Here is a 15,924-nt window from a genome sequence, read left to right as displayed (position 1 = left end):
CAATAACGTCTTAATCTTCTTTAATTTTATCATCTTTCTTTCATTTTTTTTTTTTACATAAATGTACACGAAATAGTAAACACTAAACACACAAAAAAAAAAAATAAATAAAAAAATACGTAAGTAGGGTGATGGAAAACAAATTTACAATATGAATAATTGTACACGATAACGTCGTATCCCTATAACGTCCGTATTCGTGCACAATTCGATGAAAGAGTATGACTCGGTCGAAAAATGGAAATCATATGTACGTATATTATTTATATTATAATATAATATATTAGGTATAGTAATTACGAAATCGACCAAAATTTCACAATATATAAGAAGGATTAGCCAATAAACACGCATGTTGTATTTGATTTTGAAAAAATTGTTCTTTATAATACAATGGCCGGTATATTAAATTATTGGACGAGTTTGATGGCATCGTTGATGATGGAACAGGGGGATGTTGGTGGAGAGGAGGTTGAACAAATAGTTCAAACGTTTTCGTAATTAGGACGACGAGGGTGGGGGAAGTATACAATACCTAGTTAATTTACACACGCGATAGGTAGGTATATTGCTGGATATAGTGAGTCATTGAGAAAAAAATATACAATATAATGTATTAACATGTTAAACGCGTAGGTACTTACAGAAATAACGTATAATAGTTATATAGTAATAATTAATAATTAATAATAATAATATTATACAGGTACAGTCTAGATCATATCGAAAAAAAAAAATATATATTATTATAATATTAAGTCTCGACGTGCCGTCGTCATCGTCATGATAGTACGCGTGTCATCATTCGTTCGGATATACATTTTATATAATATATACATTGATACAATACTATTACATAATGCAATAATATCATATAGGAACCAAAGGTCGCCACAGCCGACATCTCTACGACGATGCACCGACGTGTCCGGTTTTTTTCTCTATTACACGAGAAAGCCCTCGGACAGGTTGGCCGAGAACTGCGCCCGCATGGCCTGGATGCTGTTCATGATCTTCTTCTGGTGGCCGACCAGCGTTATGCCCAGCGCCGTCAGGTCGGCTACAGTCAGTCGGGCTACCGCCTTTGGGCTCACGATGCCCGCCTGTTCGAAGTTGTCCAGGTACCTGGCCATCTTTATCGAGCACAGCCACTCGTTCACCGAACCGAATTGGGTCATGTCCGGCGCGTCCGAGCTCAGCGGGTTTACGGACCTGCGGGGCAACACCGACAGCATTATAATATATTGTTATTATTATGATAAATATTATATATTAATAAGTGAAGTTAGATACGATATAAACGATAGTACATTACACGCCGCACACGTGGACGGTATACCCGGGTACGCGAGTGTATACTGCAGCAGTGGCGAAAATAGAAAAAAAGTATACTGGTGGGCGGGAGGCACGGCTTTAGATAGTATCTATATACCATCTAAAACTGTGGTGGGACGCTATATTGAGCTACTCGATCGTTGTATCGATTCAATATAATATAATATAGGTGTATATGTTTATTTTAAGTAGAATATTCTTACTGACTTTTTTTTTATGGTAGAGTTAGGTTAGGATTATGCCTTTAGGCTAGGGTCATCCCCCTATTCACGCCACTGCGTAAATCAACGTATACGGCAGAAAGATTATTTACTATCGTTTCTATAATATATTGACATGACGATTGTAATATACGATAAAGTGGCATGGCGAAGGGATGTTTTAGAGATTTTTAAGGGGAGCCACGGGATGAGTCTATAATATATAGGTATTGCATTATACAAGGTATGTTGATATTTGTTTTAGGAATTGTTATTTTGTAATGGACGAATTTAAAATATCTCTTTATCGATAGTCAAAAATTGGGGGTCAAGGACTAGGCCCTCCCCTTATGTGGCCAGTTAACGCTGTGATAAGAAGAGTTGATAATTATATTAAATTGTGAAATGTTTGTCTTTGATAATACTATCAAGTCACCATGCCACCATTAATATTACATCAAAATGTAACGAATCGTAGGAATACACCCGACTAGCCATAATACAATATGTAAGCAAGGCGATGAGTATATCTTTACGTGTGCTATAATATATTGTATATTGCATTAATAATGCTGCAGTATATTATGTAGGTACACTCATTTTCTCGGTTCGGTTGGTGATTTTGAAAAAAAGAATTTTTACGTAGTTCTAAATATGTGATTTCTAATATCATGCACTAAGTTTTTGTAACAAAATCTAATCTTTTATTTTTTATTTATCAAATCGGTTGTTATTTTTTATGTCAAACCACATTTTTTAATTTCATTCTTTGAACTCCGAAACTGTTTAAATAAGTCAACTATGGGCACTACTTCTCACACTAATACTATAAACGTTCATAAGATATAAACAGTTAACTATATTGGTTTAATATTGGATATTTGTATACATCAATATTTTAAAAATATGATATTAAAAATGCGTCAGCACTCTTGATATAGTCAAACATCGCAGGTATTAAAAAATAAACAAAATATCTAGGCGTGACAATGAGTAATATAATATGGTAACCTATTGCAGTTGTTTACATTAGATTCACAAATCACAATACACGTAAAATAAATACAATTTTCTTTTATCAATGTCACAAAATTGAGTGAGAAAGCAAATCATTTTGCGCGTTTAATGGATCATAATAAATCAACACAGATAGTGATATTATAGAGTGTTTTACCAAGTATACCTTCAGCTGAGAAGAATTGGAGAAGGGAGGGGCTAATATACTTGGTGAATCAAACTCTTTTTATGTAAACGATAACGCGGGTTATCGTTTTGTTGGAAAAAAACAACAATATTATAATATTACGTACTCTAAATAATTGTAATACTAAAAAGCGTATAAGCGGCGAAGGCGTATGGGAAGCGGTTATTGCGGGAAAATAAACCGAATAGGTTAATTATATTATAATATTATATGTACACACTGAAAGGACATGGGTAGGTTATACGTCATCGAGGTATAATATTAATTGGGGGTCGCCGATTATTAAATCGTATAATAATATTAATATTATTTGCATAAAGCACCGTGTGAATGACCGCAGACGGCGGCGCTAATAACTGATGATGTCGACAACAACAGTAATAATAACGATGTTGATGATGACGAGTTAAGTCAGGTGAAAGGGGAAGGGCGGGATCGTGTATATATAATAAATACTAACTATATTTGTACAGATATATATATATTATATATGTATTTAGGTGTGGTATATACGTACATACATACATACATACATATATATTAATGCATAATATATATGTACGTAACGCCATAACGGGTATTACCTTTTCGCGGATAGCCAAACAAACGGTCTCTCATTCGTGATGAAACGACACCCAATCCGAGCCACACTTAAATACGACCGGCACATAATACGGGTTAACAGGCGGCGGACGGCTGTCCAAACATGCAAAAACCCAATGCGATTGTTAAAGATAAAATAAAAATAATAATAATAATTTAAATAAATAATCGTACGTTAACAAAAAAAAATGTATAATACCAATAATATCATCTTCAACGGCGGTGACATAATACAAACGTTTTTAAAAGTTAAAAAACAAAAACAAAATTGAAACATAATATTATTATTATTATAATACATGTATATTAAATGCGTACTACGTCGATATCAGCAGAAACCAAAGCTGAGACGGGTGATTTTGAATACGAAGATGCCATGACAGTATATATTATATTATATTATTATGGTGACGCGGCGGAAGGAAACGCGCTTGAGTGGTTGTTGCAGGTGGACGCGGTTATCTGTATATATAATATACCAACGTGACGATTTTGAGAGATTTGACATCCGTCACAAGCATATTATACGTACACAAAAAGCTTGATATAATAAATATAATAGCCCAGTTATATAGTGTTCCCGATGGGAGAGAGGGAAGTGGCGTGTGTGTGTGTGGGTGATTGTAGTGAGGGGGGGGGGGGTAGAAAGAAATACGAACGATATGTACAGAGACAGTGATAAAGGTGTAGAGAGAATAAGTGAGAGAGAAAGAGACGTGCGCAAAGTTCTTTTCGGATTAATATTATAACGTCGTGACTCGCGGACGGATATATAATAATATTAAATCTCGTCTTACGTCGACTGTATAGTAAAAATAATAATAATAATAGTTGTTGTCGCCCGCGCGGGATGGTGGTGTACATTATATTGTATATCACCGAGAGTTTATCTTCTTTAAATTGTTATACAAAATAATATGTAAGACGAAATGTCATTATTCCAATGATGGTTGAGGGGGGGAGGGTCGATGTGTACGTATACCACGCGAAAACGTTAAACTTTCACCGGAGGTTTTCGGGCGGAAAAGTTTTTGCCACTATTGGCGCACAGCAAAAGAAGATTATAATGGTCTCCGGGGCCAACGAGACGCGTTAACGACGACTAACTCAAACTCAACGAAATGCGTCCAACAACTCCGGTATTTACGACGATTGTACCTAACGTACGTTTCGGTTAGTTTTCCGGAATTATGCATAGGGTCTTCACCACTTCCTCCTACGACATGTTTCCGCGACAGAAGAGATTTTACGTCGGGTTTTCTGACAACAGTATATAATATTATTATGTATACATTATAATATGCGGATTTCCTATATTATGATTTGCTATAGATGTTATATTATTATAGTGGCCCGCAGACAAATTTTCCTATTCACTCAGACAACGCGATACGATATAATAATAGTTCGGTGGAATGAATTGAAGAATTTTTATTTAATATTTATATAATACAATATTATTTTGTTTTATAATTAAGTAATAACTCGAAAGACAGTAAATATAAACGAGTCGGAAACAATGCTAAAAAATAAATTACGTTACATACTAAAAACAAATACTGGGAAATTCTTTTCAATGATTGTTTTTGAAGTAAAAACAAAATGTAAAAATATGAAACTTGAATTTTTTTCTGATGAATGTTCAGATAAAACGAGTAATTCTGATAACATTATACTTGTGCAAAAGGTATTAAATATCAGAGAAAAAAATGTCATATTCAGCGATAAATTGAAAAATGTCTTATTTATAGGAATCTATATTCACCATTTAAAAATGTATTTCAGTGGAAATATTTTCGCCAACGTGTTAATAAATTAAAAAATAAGACAAAAAGATTCAGATTAATAAAATATCATTTTTTAAAATATAAAATTTGCTAATTATTTTATTTGAAGTACAAAGACTATACAAAAATTCATTGAAATAATATTGTATAAATATTGTTACACAAAAACAGATATTTCCGAACTATAAATATAATTCACATATAGTTATGCATCCATTAACTTGATCAGTATTAATTAATTGAAGATAATCCGCCATAGTATGACTCCATGAAAATAATAATGAATGAAGCAATTACTAATGAAAAAATAAAAAAATCAAAGCTTCAATCAGCAGTGGCATCAAGTGTATAAAAAAATATACAAAATATATTACTCAAAATATGAACGAATATGCAAAGCCCAAGAGAAATTAAAATAACGTATTATGAAACCGAATAGTAGATCGGAATAAATAACGATTCCATAAACACGATAAATAATTGTTTCCAATACTATAAATGTGAATAATTAATTCATCGGAGGGAATCGATATTTTTGAATTTCGGTCTACTATATAATATAGTTAGTGAGAAAAAAATAAATAAAAGAAGAAATAAACCATTATCAGTAAAAGGTTTTTACCTATTCTGGGCGATCCGCCTGAGCGTGTCCGGACACCTTATGAGCTTGTCGAGCGTTTTTACGATGGACATGAACATAGGCCGGTGTGTCCTCTCCTTTTGCCAGCAGTCCAACATCAACTGGTATATGGTTTCCGGACAGTCCATGGGCGCTGGTAACCGGTAACCTTTTTCGATGGACTTGATCACATCTTGGTTACTCCAGTTCCAGTACGGACGTTCGCCGTACGACATCACCTCCCATACTACAATACCGAACGACCATACGTCAGACGCGGAGGTGAACTTACGGAACGCTATGGCTTCGGGTGCGGTCCACCGGACCGGTATCTTACCGCCCTGGAAATTCGAAAACTGTCAATAAACACACAACAATCCGGTTAGTCCGTCGTTTAATACAAAAACTGAAAATGATTATTGTAATTTAGGAGGTAAGCGTTCTCCATAGATCGACTTACCCTCGTCGTGTACGCCCCTTCGGTAGTGCTTTCGATCTCTCGGCTCAGACCGAAATCTGCTATTTTGCACACCAGCTGAGCGTTGACTAGTACGTTGCGCGCAGCCAGGTCACGGTGAACGTAGTTCATTTCGCTGAGGTACTGCATGCCGGACGCGATGCCCCGCAACATGCCGACCAACTGTAGGACTTGAAACTTTCCGTCATTGGCCTAAGTTAATTTACATAAATACAAATTATTACACGTAAAATATTAAAATGTTCAGTCGGGATGACTGCGACAAGGTTATGATTTATAATGATATCGTATGTAATTTTAGTATGCGCTCACTCTCAAAAACGTATCCAATGAACCATTTTCCATGTATTCGGTGATAATCATCACCGGGTTTGATCGGGTGACGACGCCTTGTAGGAATATCACGTTGGGGTGTTCAAATTGTCCCATGATTGAAGCCTCGGTCAGAAAATCGTTGCGGGCTTTGTCCGTACTACCAGGTTTCAGAGTCTTGATGGCTACGTCGACTTCGACGGAAGGAGATCCGAGAACTTTTAATTTCCCCCGGCATACGTCACCGAATTCTCCACCACCTAACAGGAAAACAACATACATCGTTTAAACGCACGTTCGATTGATTGCGGTATATAATGGTAAATAGTTAAGGAAGTATGTTGTGGTGGTAGCGAGCGCAGTGGTATTTATATATCGCCATCATTAGGACTGGGAGTTTTACGAGTTTCGATAAATTGCTCAGTACTATTTGATACTCGTTTCATTACAAATGTCGTATTAAATAAACAATAAAACTTTATTTACCATTATTTTGAGTACATAACAACATTTAATGTCGTTGTAAAAGACAATTTTATATTGAAACACTATTTTGAGTTATTAGCTCGTAGAAAATAACCCTATTTTGTACAGTGCATTCTTATGAATTACCATCCCTATTATCATTAGCGTCACTCACCGATTATTGCTTCGATGGTGATATACGAAGCATCAATTTCTCTTGCGAACTCTTTAACTGCTTGATTCGGGTCTTCGTATGTATGCGGGTCAATGTACGATCTAGACGTGGTCGAGCCAACTTGAGTGAACAGAGGTGTGGTCACTGTAAAATACACATAAGATAAGTACAAATCTGATAGAATTCATAAAAATTCGTTGTTAATGAAAAAAAAAAAATTAAGGCGCAAAAGTGGAAAACTATTAGCCGTGGACTTACTGCTGCTAGTGTGAGTGGCAACTATGGGAGGATTGTCCAAATTGCAATGCACTGGAAAACAAAAACAAAACACAAGTGTTCACACCAAAAGCACAAAGCAGAATGCAGGCAAACAAAAATAAACAAAAATGTTAGCATCCGTCAATCAGCAGTTTGCGCCCGATGGTTATTAGGACAAAAAATAATATTATTATGTAAATGGATATATTAAGAGCAACATACACGGATAGAGGGAGGTACTAAAATCATGGCAATACTCAATACATAAGTAAAAACAAAAAATAACAAACAAACTAACACATAACTACCACACGGATCTAATTAACTTTGAGTAGGTATTTAAATGAAAACGGAATAAAGAAAAACACATAGTTGTTGAGGTATATAAAACGTGTACGAATGAAAAAAATGTCTATTAATTATCTAGGGAAAACTATATAATACACTTACTGTAGGTAACAACAAGTCCTTGGGATGCATGTAAAACACACGAAAACATGAAAACTAGGTAGTGCACGTTAATTTATAGGGATACAAAAGGTAAGTCTGTGTGGAAATTTGCTCTGAACTAAAAGGAGCGAAGGTTATTAACGGCATGAGTTACCGTCGCCGAATAGTTATGTATATTTTTTACTTGTAAAATTAACTAATGCTATGTGGATCCTATATGTTTATTTATTTTTATTTTAAAACTATATAACCGCTAAAATACACGGTCTTCTTACCTTCTCCGTTTCTGTATTCTAACGTGTCGCAATCGCTTGGTTGTTTTTTGTTGCATTCATCATTACTCCGACTAAAAATGAAAATGGGAAATGTGTTAAGTTATGAATATGATTACTGACTACTTTGTCAAAAGCTTGACATCAAGTGACGCAACAAAGAGAATAAAAACAAAAACAACGCACCTCCTTAAGAACAATACCGTCATGATGATGACGACCACTAAGACAACCACTACCGCGACCGTGGCACCTGCGATTATCCTAACTTCCATGTTGTCTTCGTCACCGATGTAGGCTATAATGGATAAAAAAAAACACAAAACAATCCTTTAGCAAACGATACACTTGCAATTCGAGCAGCCGGACTCAAAAAAGGGACGACGGCCTCTCATTCTCAACAATCAATTTGTTTTACCCGTATCATCTTTAATCCCGTTTTTTCTTTGGACTTGTTGTTGTGTGTTCTTACCGCTTCCGAGCAATTGCCCCGTCGTTTTGTAAATGGTCGGGCTGTACTCGCCCCAGCCGTGAGCGGTCTTCGCTCGCACCTGGAATCCGTAGTCCGTCTTGGGCCTTAGTGCCGTAAACACCATGTGCCTGTCGGCGGTGAGTTTGTTACTGACGTTTGACTCATCACCTCGGGGATAGAACTTGACCTGTGGATGGTGGAAATACAAAATATACAGCATTAGCAAAAGACTCCTCCTCAAACATATGGCACTTATCATTTGATGGTCACGCAATACTTACTTCGTACACTTCGACGGCTGCGTCGTCATCTCCAGAATCGAAGAAGCTCGCCATGGGCGGGTCCCAAGACAGCGTGATCTCGGACGCCTTCACCAACATGACACGGACATTGTTGACGGACGCGGACTTCACGGAAGCTTCGGTAGTGGTCACAGCTATGTCAACGAATTGCCGGTTTTCGGACGACGTGAGATTACTGACACCGTTTTCGGCCCATACGTGAAACTTGTAAGTTGTTACCGGACTCAAACCACTTATTGTTATCTTGGTATCGTTGAACACCTCCTGAAAATAACCACACGCGATCATATAATAATATTTATATACAACTTATAGCCCACCCATATAACGTGGTTGTATAGAGAGCGAGTATGCACGATTAAATCGTAGAGACTAGAGATAGAGTGAAGATTGGGGTGAGTGGACATATTATATTTTATTTACATAAAGGATATTCTGTGCTTATATATTATACTCACGTTGTTAGGCATGAACAGAACGGACGGACCGCACATGTCGCACGTCACCCTGTACACGATATCGGTCCTGCCACCGAGGAAGTTCGGGGGGTTCCACGACAGGGTTACAGTCGACTGGTCCACAAAGTTGACTGTCAAGTTTTGCGGTGCTGACGGCGGCTCTATATTATACGCAAAACAAAAAAAAATAATAAATATCTTCGTTTATAAAATATATTATATTGTATTAATATTATATATTGTTGTGCGCGCACGAGCGTCAGTGGTGTATATAATAATAATAATATTATTATTTACGGCCGTAAGGTGAACGGGTAAATTCTAAATTGACTGAGCGCAAGGAATAGGTATGCCACTGTGGTAAACAAAAACAGAAGAGAGAGAGAGGGGGATAAAGAACGAGAAGCAGACGGACAGACTGGAAGCTCGTATAATAATAATAATAATAATAATAATATGAAATGCCTTCCAATATATATATATATATATATATATATAAATATAATAATACAACTAACTGGCTTCGAATACGCGTACGAGCCGTAAATAATAAGAGCAGGACGACGATATATATGTAAAAAGGATATAGGTGCATATGGGCGAAGGATAATTGTCCTTGTCGACCTGCTCTTATTATTTACGATATATATATATACACGTACAGACGTGTAGTTATCAGGCATATATACAGTTTAATATGTTCTGCGCCGCCGTAATAATAATTATAAACGAATACACACAACAGCCGCAAGGTGCCCCGCACCGCTTACGTAGAGGTACACACACGATTAAGTGTATAGTAAAATTTCGATTTCGTATTTATATATGCACGTACAACACAAGTGCACACTGCAGTGTATACCACATCACCTATCTACGTTATAAAATTTACATGACTAAGTTTGGATGTCGATCGCGGGTAAAGGCCTCTGTATACCTACGTCGTGTATAAAGTGTGTTGTATGTGTGTGGCGAAGTCGTTATTTGTTGTAACGGGATGGACTGATATTATACGACGTCGTCGACAGAGGCGGGAATCTATATATAGTTTCGAAGCACAAAATGCTAACATTTTCCACTACGACGATGGCGTTCACCGGAGTGGTATCCGAAGACAAATAAAACGACGAGACGAGTACTAAGTTCAGGGTCATCATTTTCTCCTTTTGTCGAGGTCGACTTCACTGGGTAAACACGTCCTCTGTTTAAATATTCACCTAGTCTCTCCCGCCGTTACTATATGGTATGTATGTATATGTGTGTATATATAATATATATATGTATACTCTTCGCTCAGACTTAAAAGAATAATAAACTCACTTTTTCTTTCGTCCGCCACTTCTACCATCACCACCACCCACTCACCCAGAGACGATTTTTATTTTTTGTTGTCATATTACCTAGAAAAGGTGGAGAAGCCCGCAACTATATTATACCTATATAATATATATTATATGCACACCGTCATCAAATAATTACCTAAATGTCTGCACACGAAAATTAGCTTTTGTCGTAATGTTAAGCACGCAATGTTTTTCTTTTCATTTTCTTCGATTGGTATACGAACACAACCAAAATGAATATAATATACAGATGTATGTTTATATTTAACTATGTATGCATAGGTACTGGCCGCTTTCGACAATGCAATAGAAACAACTTTGTTTATTATCATTATTACTATTATATTTTCGCATTATTGGAAATCATCGGTAAAGGTATTTTTCATTTATTCGAAAAAAAACCCAAATAATAATAAAATTTAAGGATAGGTATAATATATCGCTTGTCGATTAAATGAAATTTTTTAATTGCAGTGCAAAAAAAAGAAGAAAAATGAAAACCGTAAAATTTAACGGGCATCACCTCCACAGCAAATGAACGCAAAACGTCGGGAGCCGACTTGCTTATATTTTCATTAAAAATAAAAATAATAACAGAAAACTCTCGGGAAGGAGCAATGGTGTTGGTGGTAAATATGCGCGGTTGGTAGTTTTAATTATTAAAAACCAAAAAGATTTTAATGAAAATAATTCTTTATAAACAACCGACTGTGACGGCGGCGGCAGCGGCAGCGGCTACGTACTTTTTTGCCCCCTTTGCTGAGTGCGCAATTTCCGGACAATTTATTATGGCTTAACCTCTCGGGATAAAAAACGGGAAGCGAAAGAATGAAAGAAATTTCGCTTAAAGTAATCTCGTGCGAAACTACTACGTTCCTCCGCCGACGACCGTTCCCCAACCTGCACCAACAGCACCGCCGCCGCTGAAGCAGTCACAGTCGCGCGATCGTATGAAAAGCGATTGGGATTTATTCGTCAATTGAAATCGGATATAAATAATAATGCGACGACGGATAATAACTTTTACCGACTGTAATATATATAAAACCTATTACGGATGCAAAAAAAAACTATTATGGAAAAAGCCAAAAGAAATATATACCACCGCCTCCGTCTTAGCCTTTGACAGATTTAAAAGGTTTTAGCCGCGCGGTCCCGGCGCCGAAATGAATTCTGTAGATAGAGGTTTTCAAGTGTAGATAAAAAAATATATATACATGTAGGTATGTTTAAATATAGTATATACACACAGACACACACTCATGTATAATAATGCTTTGTGTCACGGGAGTTTTTTCTTTCTTATTTTTTACTCCTCTCGTCGCAGTCTAACGCAATCAAGCACTCGTCGCACGGTGAAAAATGAATTAATACCCCCAAACGCAACGGCGGAAGAAGAGCGAAATTTTCTGCCTCATACATTGTATTACGATGAAATGTTCTCGGATTATTGACAAAACACACTATACCGAGAGAATCAGTCTAATTATCATCAACAAGCTTACGACGATGAGTGAGGTAGGTGTTTTACGTGCCACGACGTCGTCGACGTTCGAGTGTTGAACACTTCAGCAGGGGATAAAAAAAAATACTTGCTTTGTCAAACTCGAAACCCGAAAATAATTAGCCAGCAAATCATAATTTTCTAACCATTGGATTTTTTGCGCAACCGCGACATGTGTATATATATATAGGTATTTACACGACCACTATAATGTACAACAGTGCGCACGGGGTGTGTGTCTATGGAGTACCAACTTCCTTGCGAGGAAAAAAAACCGTTCTCTTCACTACACCAGACGTGCTCTCTACACGCCAACGATATATATATATATATATATCCACGTACATCACACACACTAATAATAATAATAATAAAAAGTGGTGTATACGAAAAGACAAAAAAAGAGAGGTTGGGCCGCCGCCGCTTTGTATACTGCGGCAACAGCATTTTTGAAGAGTTCGTCTGGGTAGGTCGTGCCGAGGCGACTTTTCTCATTATATTCCATGAAACATAAAAGGATGCACATCCCTTTTTAGGTTTTTAAGCTTTGTAAATTCAGTATGTATGTATGGTATATATAAAGTACTTAGGTACAGTGTATACGTACACGTACATAAGCGCAGAAGTTGTAGCATTCGAATTGTGTATGTGATACTATTCTTAAACATAATGAGATGAATAATTTTTATAAGTGATACAAAAGTTAAGGAAAATAAACTAGAATCAAATGCCGAAAATAATTAATAATATATAATATTTTTACATTACAACTATACATTTTTGTGGAAAATTCGTTTTTTGATTAAATTAATTTAAAACGATGCGAAAGAGATGTTTTGCAATGGAGTCCATGACCGTGAGAATCCGGTAATGGATTCCAAAGAAAAACAATATATATATATTGAGCAGAAGTAAAAAAAAAAAAAAACAAAGTTGGGTTAAACTGAGCGAGTTTTTCTTTTAGATTTATAATTCCTAAGGGTTTGTTAAACGTAAGTACACAATATAATATGTATATATATATATTATATATTATATACTGCATACGAAAATATTTATATAGGAAAAAAAAATAATAAAAAAATAAATACTCATATCGATCATTGTGACTCTCCTTGTATACGTCCGTCGTCGTCGACGTTTTTCCTGGTCGGACGCACACGCGGGCCCCATTTTTTTTCTTATTTCAATTCCAAACGAACGAACTGTTGTATGTACTAAAACCCGCCACCGGCACGATAAACATCTGCTGATAAGTTAAATTTTCTACGTCAATCTGCGCAGGGCCGTGTTTACTGTCTTTAGAGATTTATCGTCGGCTCAGGATTACGGTTTCTTTTTACCTCCCCATCCACCACGCACACCTCTCACGTCCTATCACTCGTATATATTCTCCGCCACCGTCGCCGTCATCAGTCGTTCTTCACTAAAACGTCGTCCCCGGAGATGAGATAAACATCTCAAAAAGAAGTGTAGCCAAGAGAGAGAGCGAGAGAGGTTAAAGAGACAGTACGAGGGGAGAGGAGAGACAAACCGATAGAAATTCAGGAACTCGGAAATCTGCCGTATAGGTTTTATTTTAACGGACCAGACTAGTTTTTTTTTTTGTTATTCTCATACTTGTCCGTACGACCGTACCCCTCGGAGAAGAAGGACCCGTTATTAAATTGTGTCGTATAGCCACCGCCGCCGATGAACCTTCGGGTTTCTCAGTAGATAAACATCGGTCGTCGGATGACATGTTTTGTCCCAACGATACATAACAATAGTATTAGATTTCGCACCAAATTCTTTGACCGAAATGATGTTATATTATGTGCGTATATATGCGTGTTATTTACCTATTGGGTTTGCTCGGCCGGATTATTGGTGAATTTTCGATGTGGTTGTTTGAACGACAACAACAACGACAACAGCGTTAGCCGTTAGGGACCTATTCCCTATAGGTTATAAATATGTTCAGTCTTACCTAAATTGCTCTACACGAATCGATATTATGTTTGTATATATAAATATATCTATATTATAATTTTAAAGATAGGCGCAATTGTGTTTACAATCCGATAAGATCAGAACATGATTTATAAAATAATAGAAATTTCTGTTGTAATTTTTTTTTTTGCAAACTGTCGGTTATTCGAAACCCACATATTGGAAAAAAAAGATATTATCATGATAATCGTATATCATGAATATCGTGATATTATCACTGTATATTTCGAAATCAACGTTTAAAAATAATAACAATTTAAAAAAAAATGTAAAATATATAGGACAGCACGTATTAAATTCAATTTCTTAACTTTTTATTACGTAAAATAATATTTAAGATTGTAAATCACATAACCAAAAAATGAATTGCATAAAAATGTTTTTTTTTTAAAGATATTTTTCGTGTATGAATTAAATACATAAATAATTCGATAATTGTTTCACAAATAAAGCGATTAAAATAAAAACAAATATTGACGTTAACTGCGTAAATCAAATTAAACCAAGTTGGGTTTATAAATAATTTATATTTTAAAATAGAGTCAATTTAAATTGTGTTATTACTTCTTACTATATAGGTACAAAGCAGTTCGTTTGAAATTTAAAACGCATTAAGTATAAATATTGACATGGCGTGGAACTAGTTTTTTTTTAATGCTCGTTTAAATAACTTTATCATAATAATGATCGCGAATGACGTTTTTAAATTTTCTTGTTGAAATGAACTTTAATACAAGACATTCAGTCAATATAGATTGCACTTTAAACGAAGTCATTATAATATACGAACTATGGATTTATTTATTGCTTTTTCTAGTAGAGTACAATTATCTATAGGTTTCCAAGCAAAAGCTGCATTGAAGATGTCGACATTTAAAGAATATAAATTAAAAAAATAAAATTCTCTGACTACAATAGAAGAACAGAAAAATGCTGGGTAAAATCTAATCTGTTTAAAATATAACAATATAAAAGAAAATATTTATGCATACTATATTATTACGACGTATGCATATATATATATAGAAAAATCCCTGTGGAACAAATGCAAATATTATAAAGTTTCGGACGGAAAGTCGTTTACTTTGATGTGGTTCTGCGGGTTTATATATATTGCCTGTAGGGGTGGGTGTGATGGAGATGGAGAGGGTCGGATGAAGAGAAGACATGACGGTGAATGGTTATTATTAATATTGCCAAGTTTCTAAATGGCGGAGATTTAGCGGAATTCGCCGGGCTTTTGATATAACTACCAAAATAATAACTACTGGTGCTGTGACCGCGAGAGATCTTTCGCGGCCGCGACTTCAAAGTCGTTTAAAACCCCCACGCGGTTTAATGGAACGTCCTTTTTCAATTCCGTCCGAGAACAAATGACTGAACAAATTTAATTACACATTAAGCTGTACATACTTAAGCTGCACATTAAGCCGAACATGGCTCCCTCTCCACCCGCACACGCAATTACCAGACGAAAAAACGAGACGTCGCGCGTCGTAAGAGGTCGTTTTCAAAGACAACGTACATTATACAATATACAATAATAATAATAACGAAACGGCTTTTTCACAGAGTCCGCGTGGTCTCTCGCTGGAGATGTACCATGATTTTAATAACAATCTCACAATAATATGCTACAACGTTCAAAAGCGCGATGGCCATCGCGCGTGCGCGTACAATATATCGTTATTATAT

General features: G+C 35.9%; 1 protein-coding gene across 10 annotated transcripts in view; it reads right to left on the bottom strand.

The window, feature by feature from the left end:
• Nucleotides 1–283: 283 nt before the first annotated feature.
• LOC100166161 (ephrin type-B receptor 1-B) overlaps nt 284–15,924 on the bottom strand; it is a 133,436-nt gene continuing 117,795 nt past the window's right edge. For 2 of the 10 annotated variants that reach the window (XM_029488181.1, XM_029488185.1), the window contains 12 exons: nt 9,391–9,551; nt 8,912–9,196; nt 8,577–8,817; nt 8,345–8,456; nt 8,162–8,232; nt 7,887–7,904; nt 7,437–7,487; nt 7,179–7,322; nt 6,539–6,798; nt 6,209–6,418; nt 5,752–6,104; nt 284–1,212 (listed from right to left, as the gene is read on the bottom strand). In XM_029488181.1, the coding sequence (XP_029344041.1) occupies nt 945–1,212; nt 5,752–6,104; nt 6,209–6,418; nt 6,539–6,798; nt 7,179–7,322; nt 7,437–7,487; nt 7,887–7,904; nt 8,162–8,232; nt 8,345–8,456; nt 8,577–8,817; nt 8,912–9,196; nt 9,391–9,551 (2,174 nt within the window). In that variant the 3' untranslated portion in view covers nt 284–944. Of the gene's footprint in view, nt 1,213–3,323; nt 3,436–5,751; nt 6,105–6,208; nt 6,419–6,538; nt 6,799–7,178; nt 7,323–7,436; nt 7,488–7,886; nt 7,905–8,161; nt 8,233–8,344; nt 8,457–8,576; nt 8,818–8,911; nt 9,197–9,390; nt 9,552–15,924 lie in introns of all 10 variants that reach the window. The other 8 variants (XM_029488186.1, XM_029488182.1, XM_029488184.1 and 5 more) reach the window with 8 other exon arrangements.

This window comes from Acyrthosiphon pisum, chromosome A1 (genome assembly GCF_005508785.2).
Source record: "Acyrthosiphon pisum isolate AL4f chromosome A1, pea_aphid_22Mar2018_4r6ur, whole genome shotgun sequence".
Lineage (NCBI taxonomy): Eukaryota > Metazoa > Arthropoda > Insecta > Hemiptera > Aphididae > Acyrthosiphon > Acyrthosiphon pisum.
This window is presented reverse-complemented; position numbering and strand designations above follow the sequence as displayed.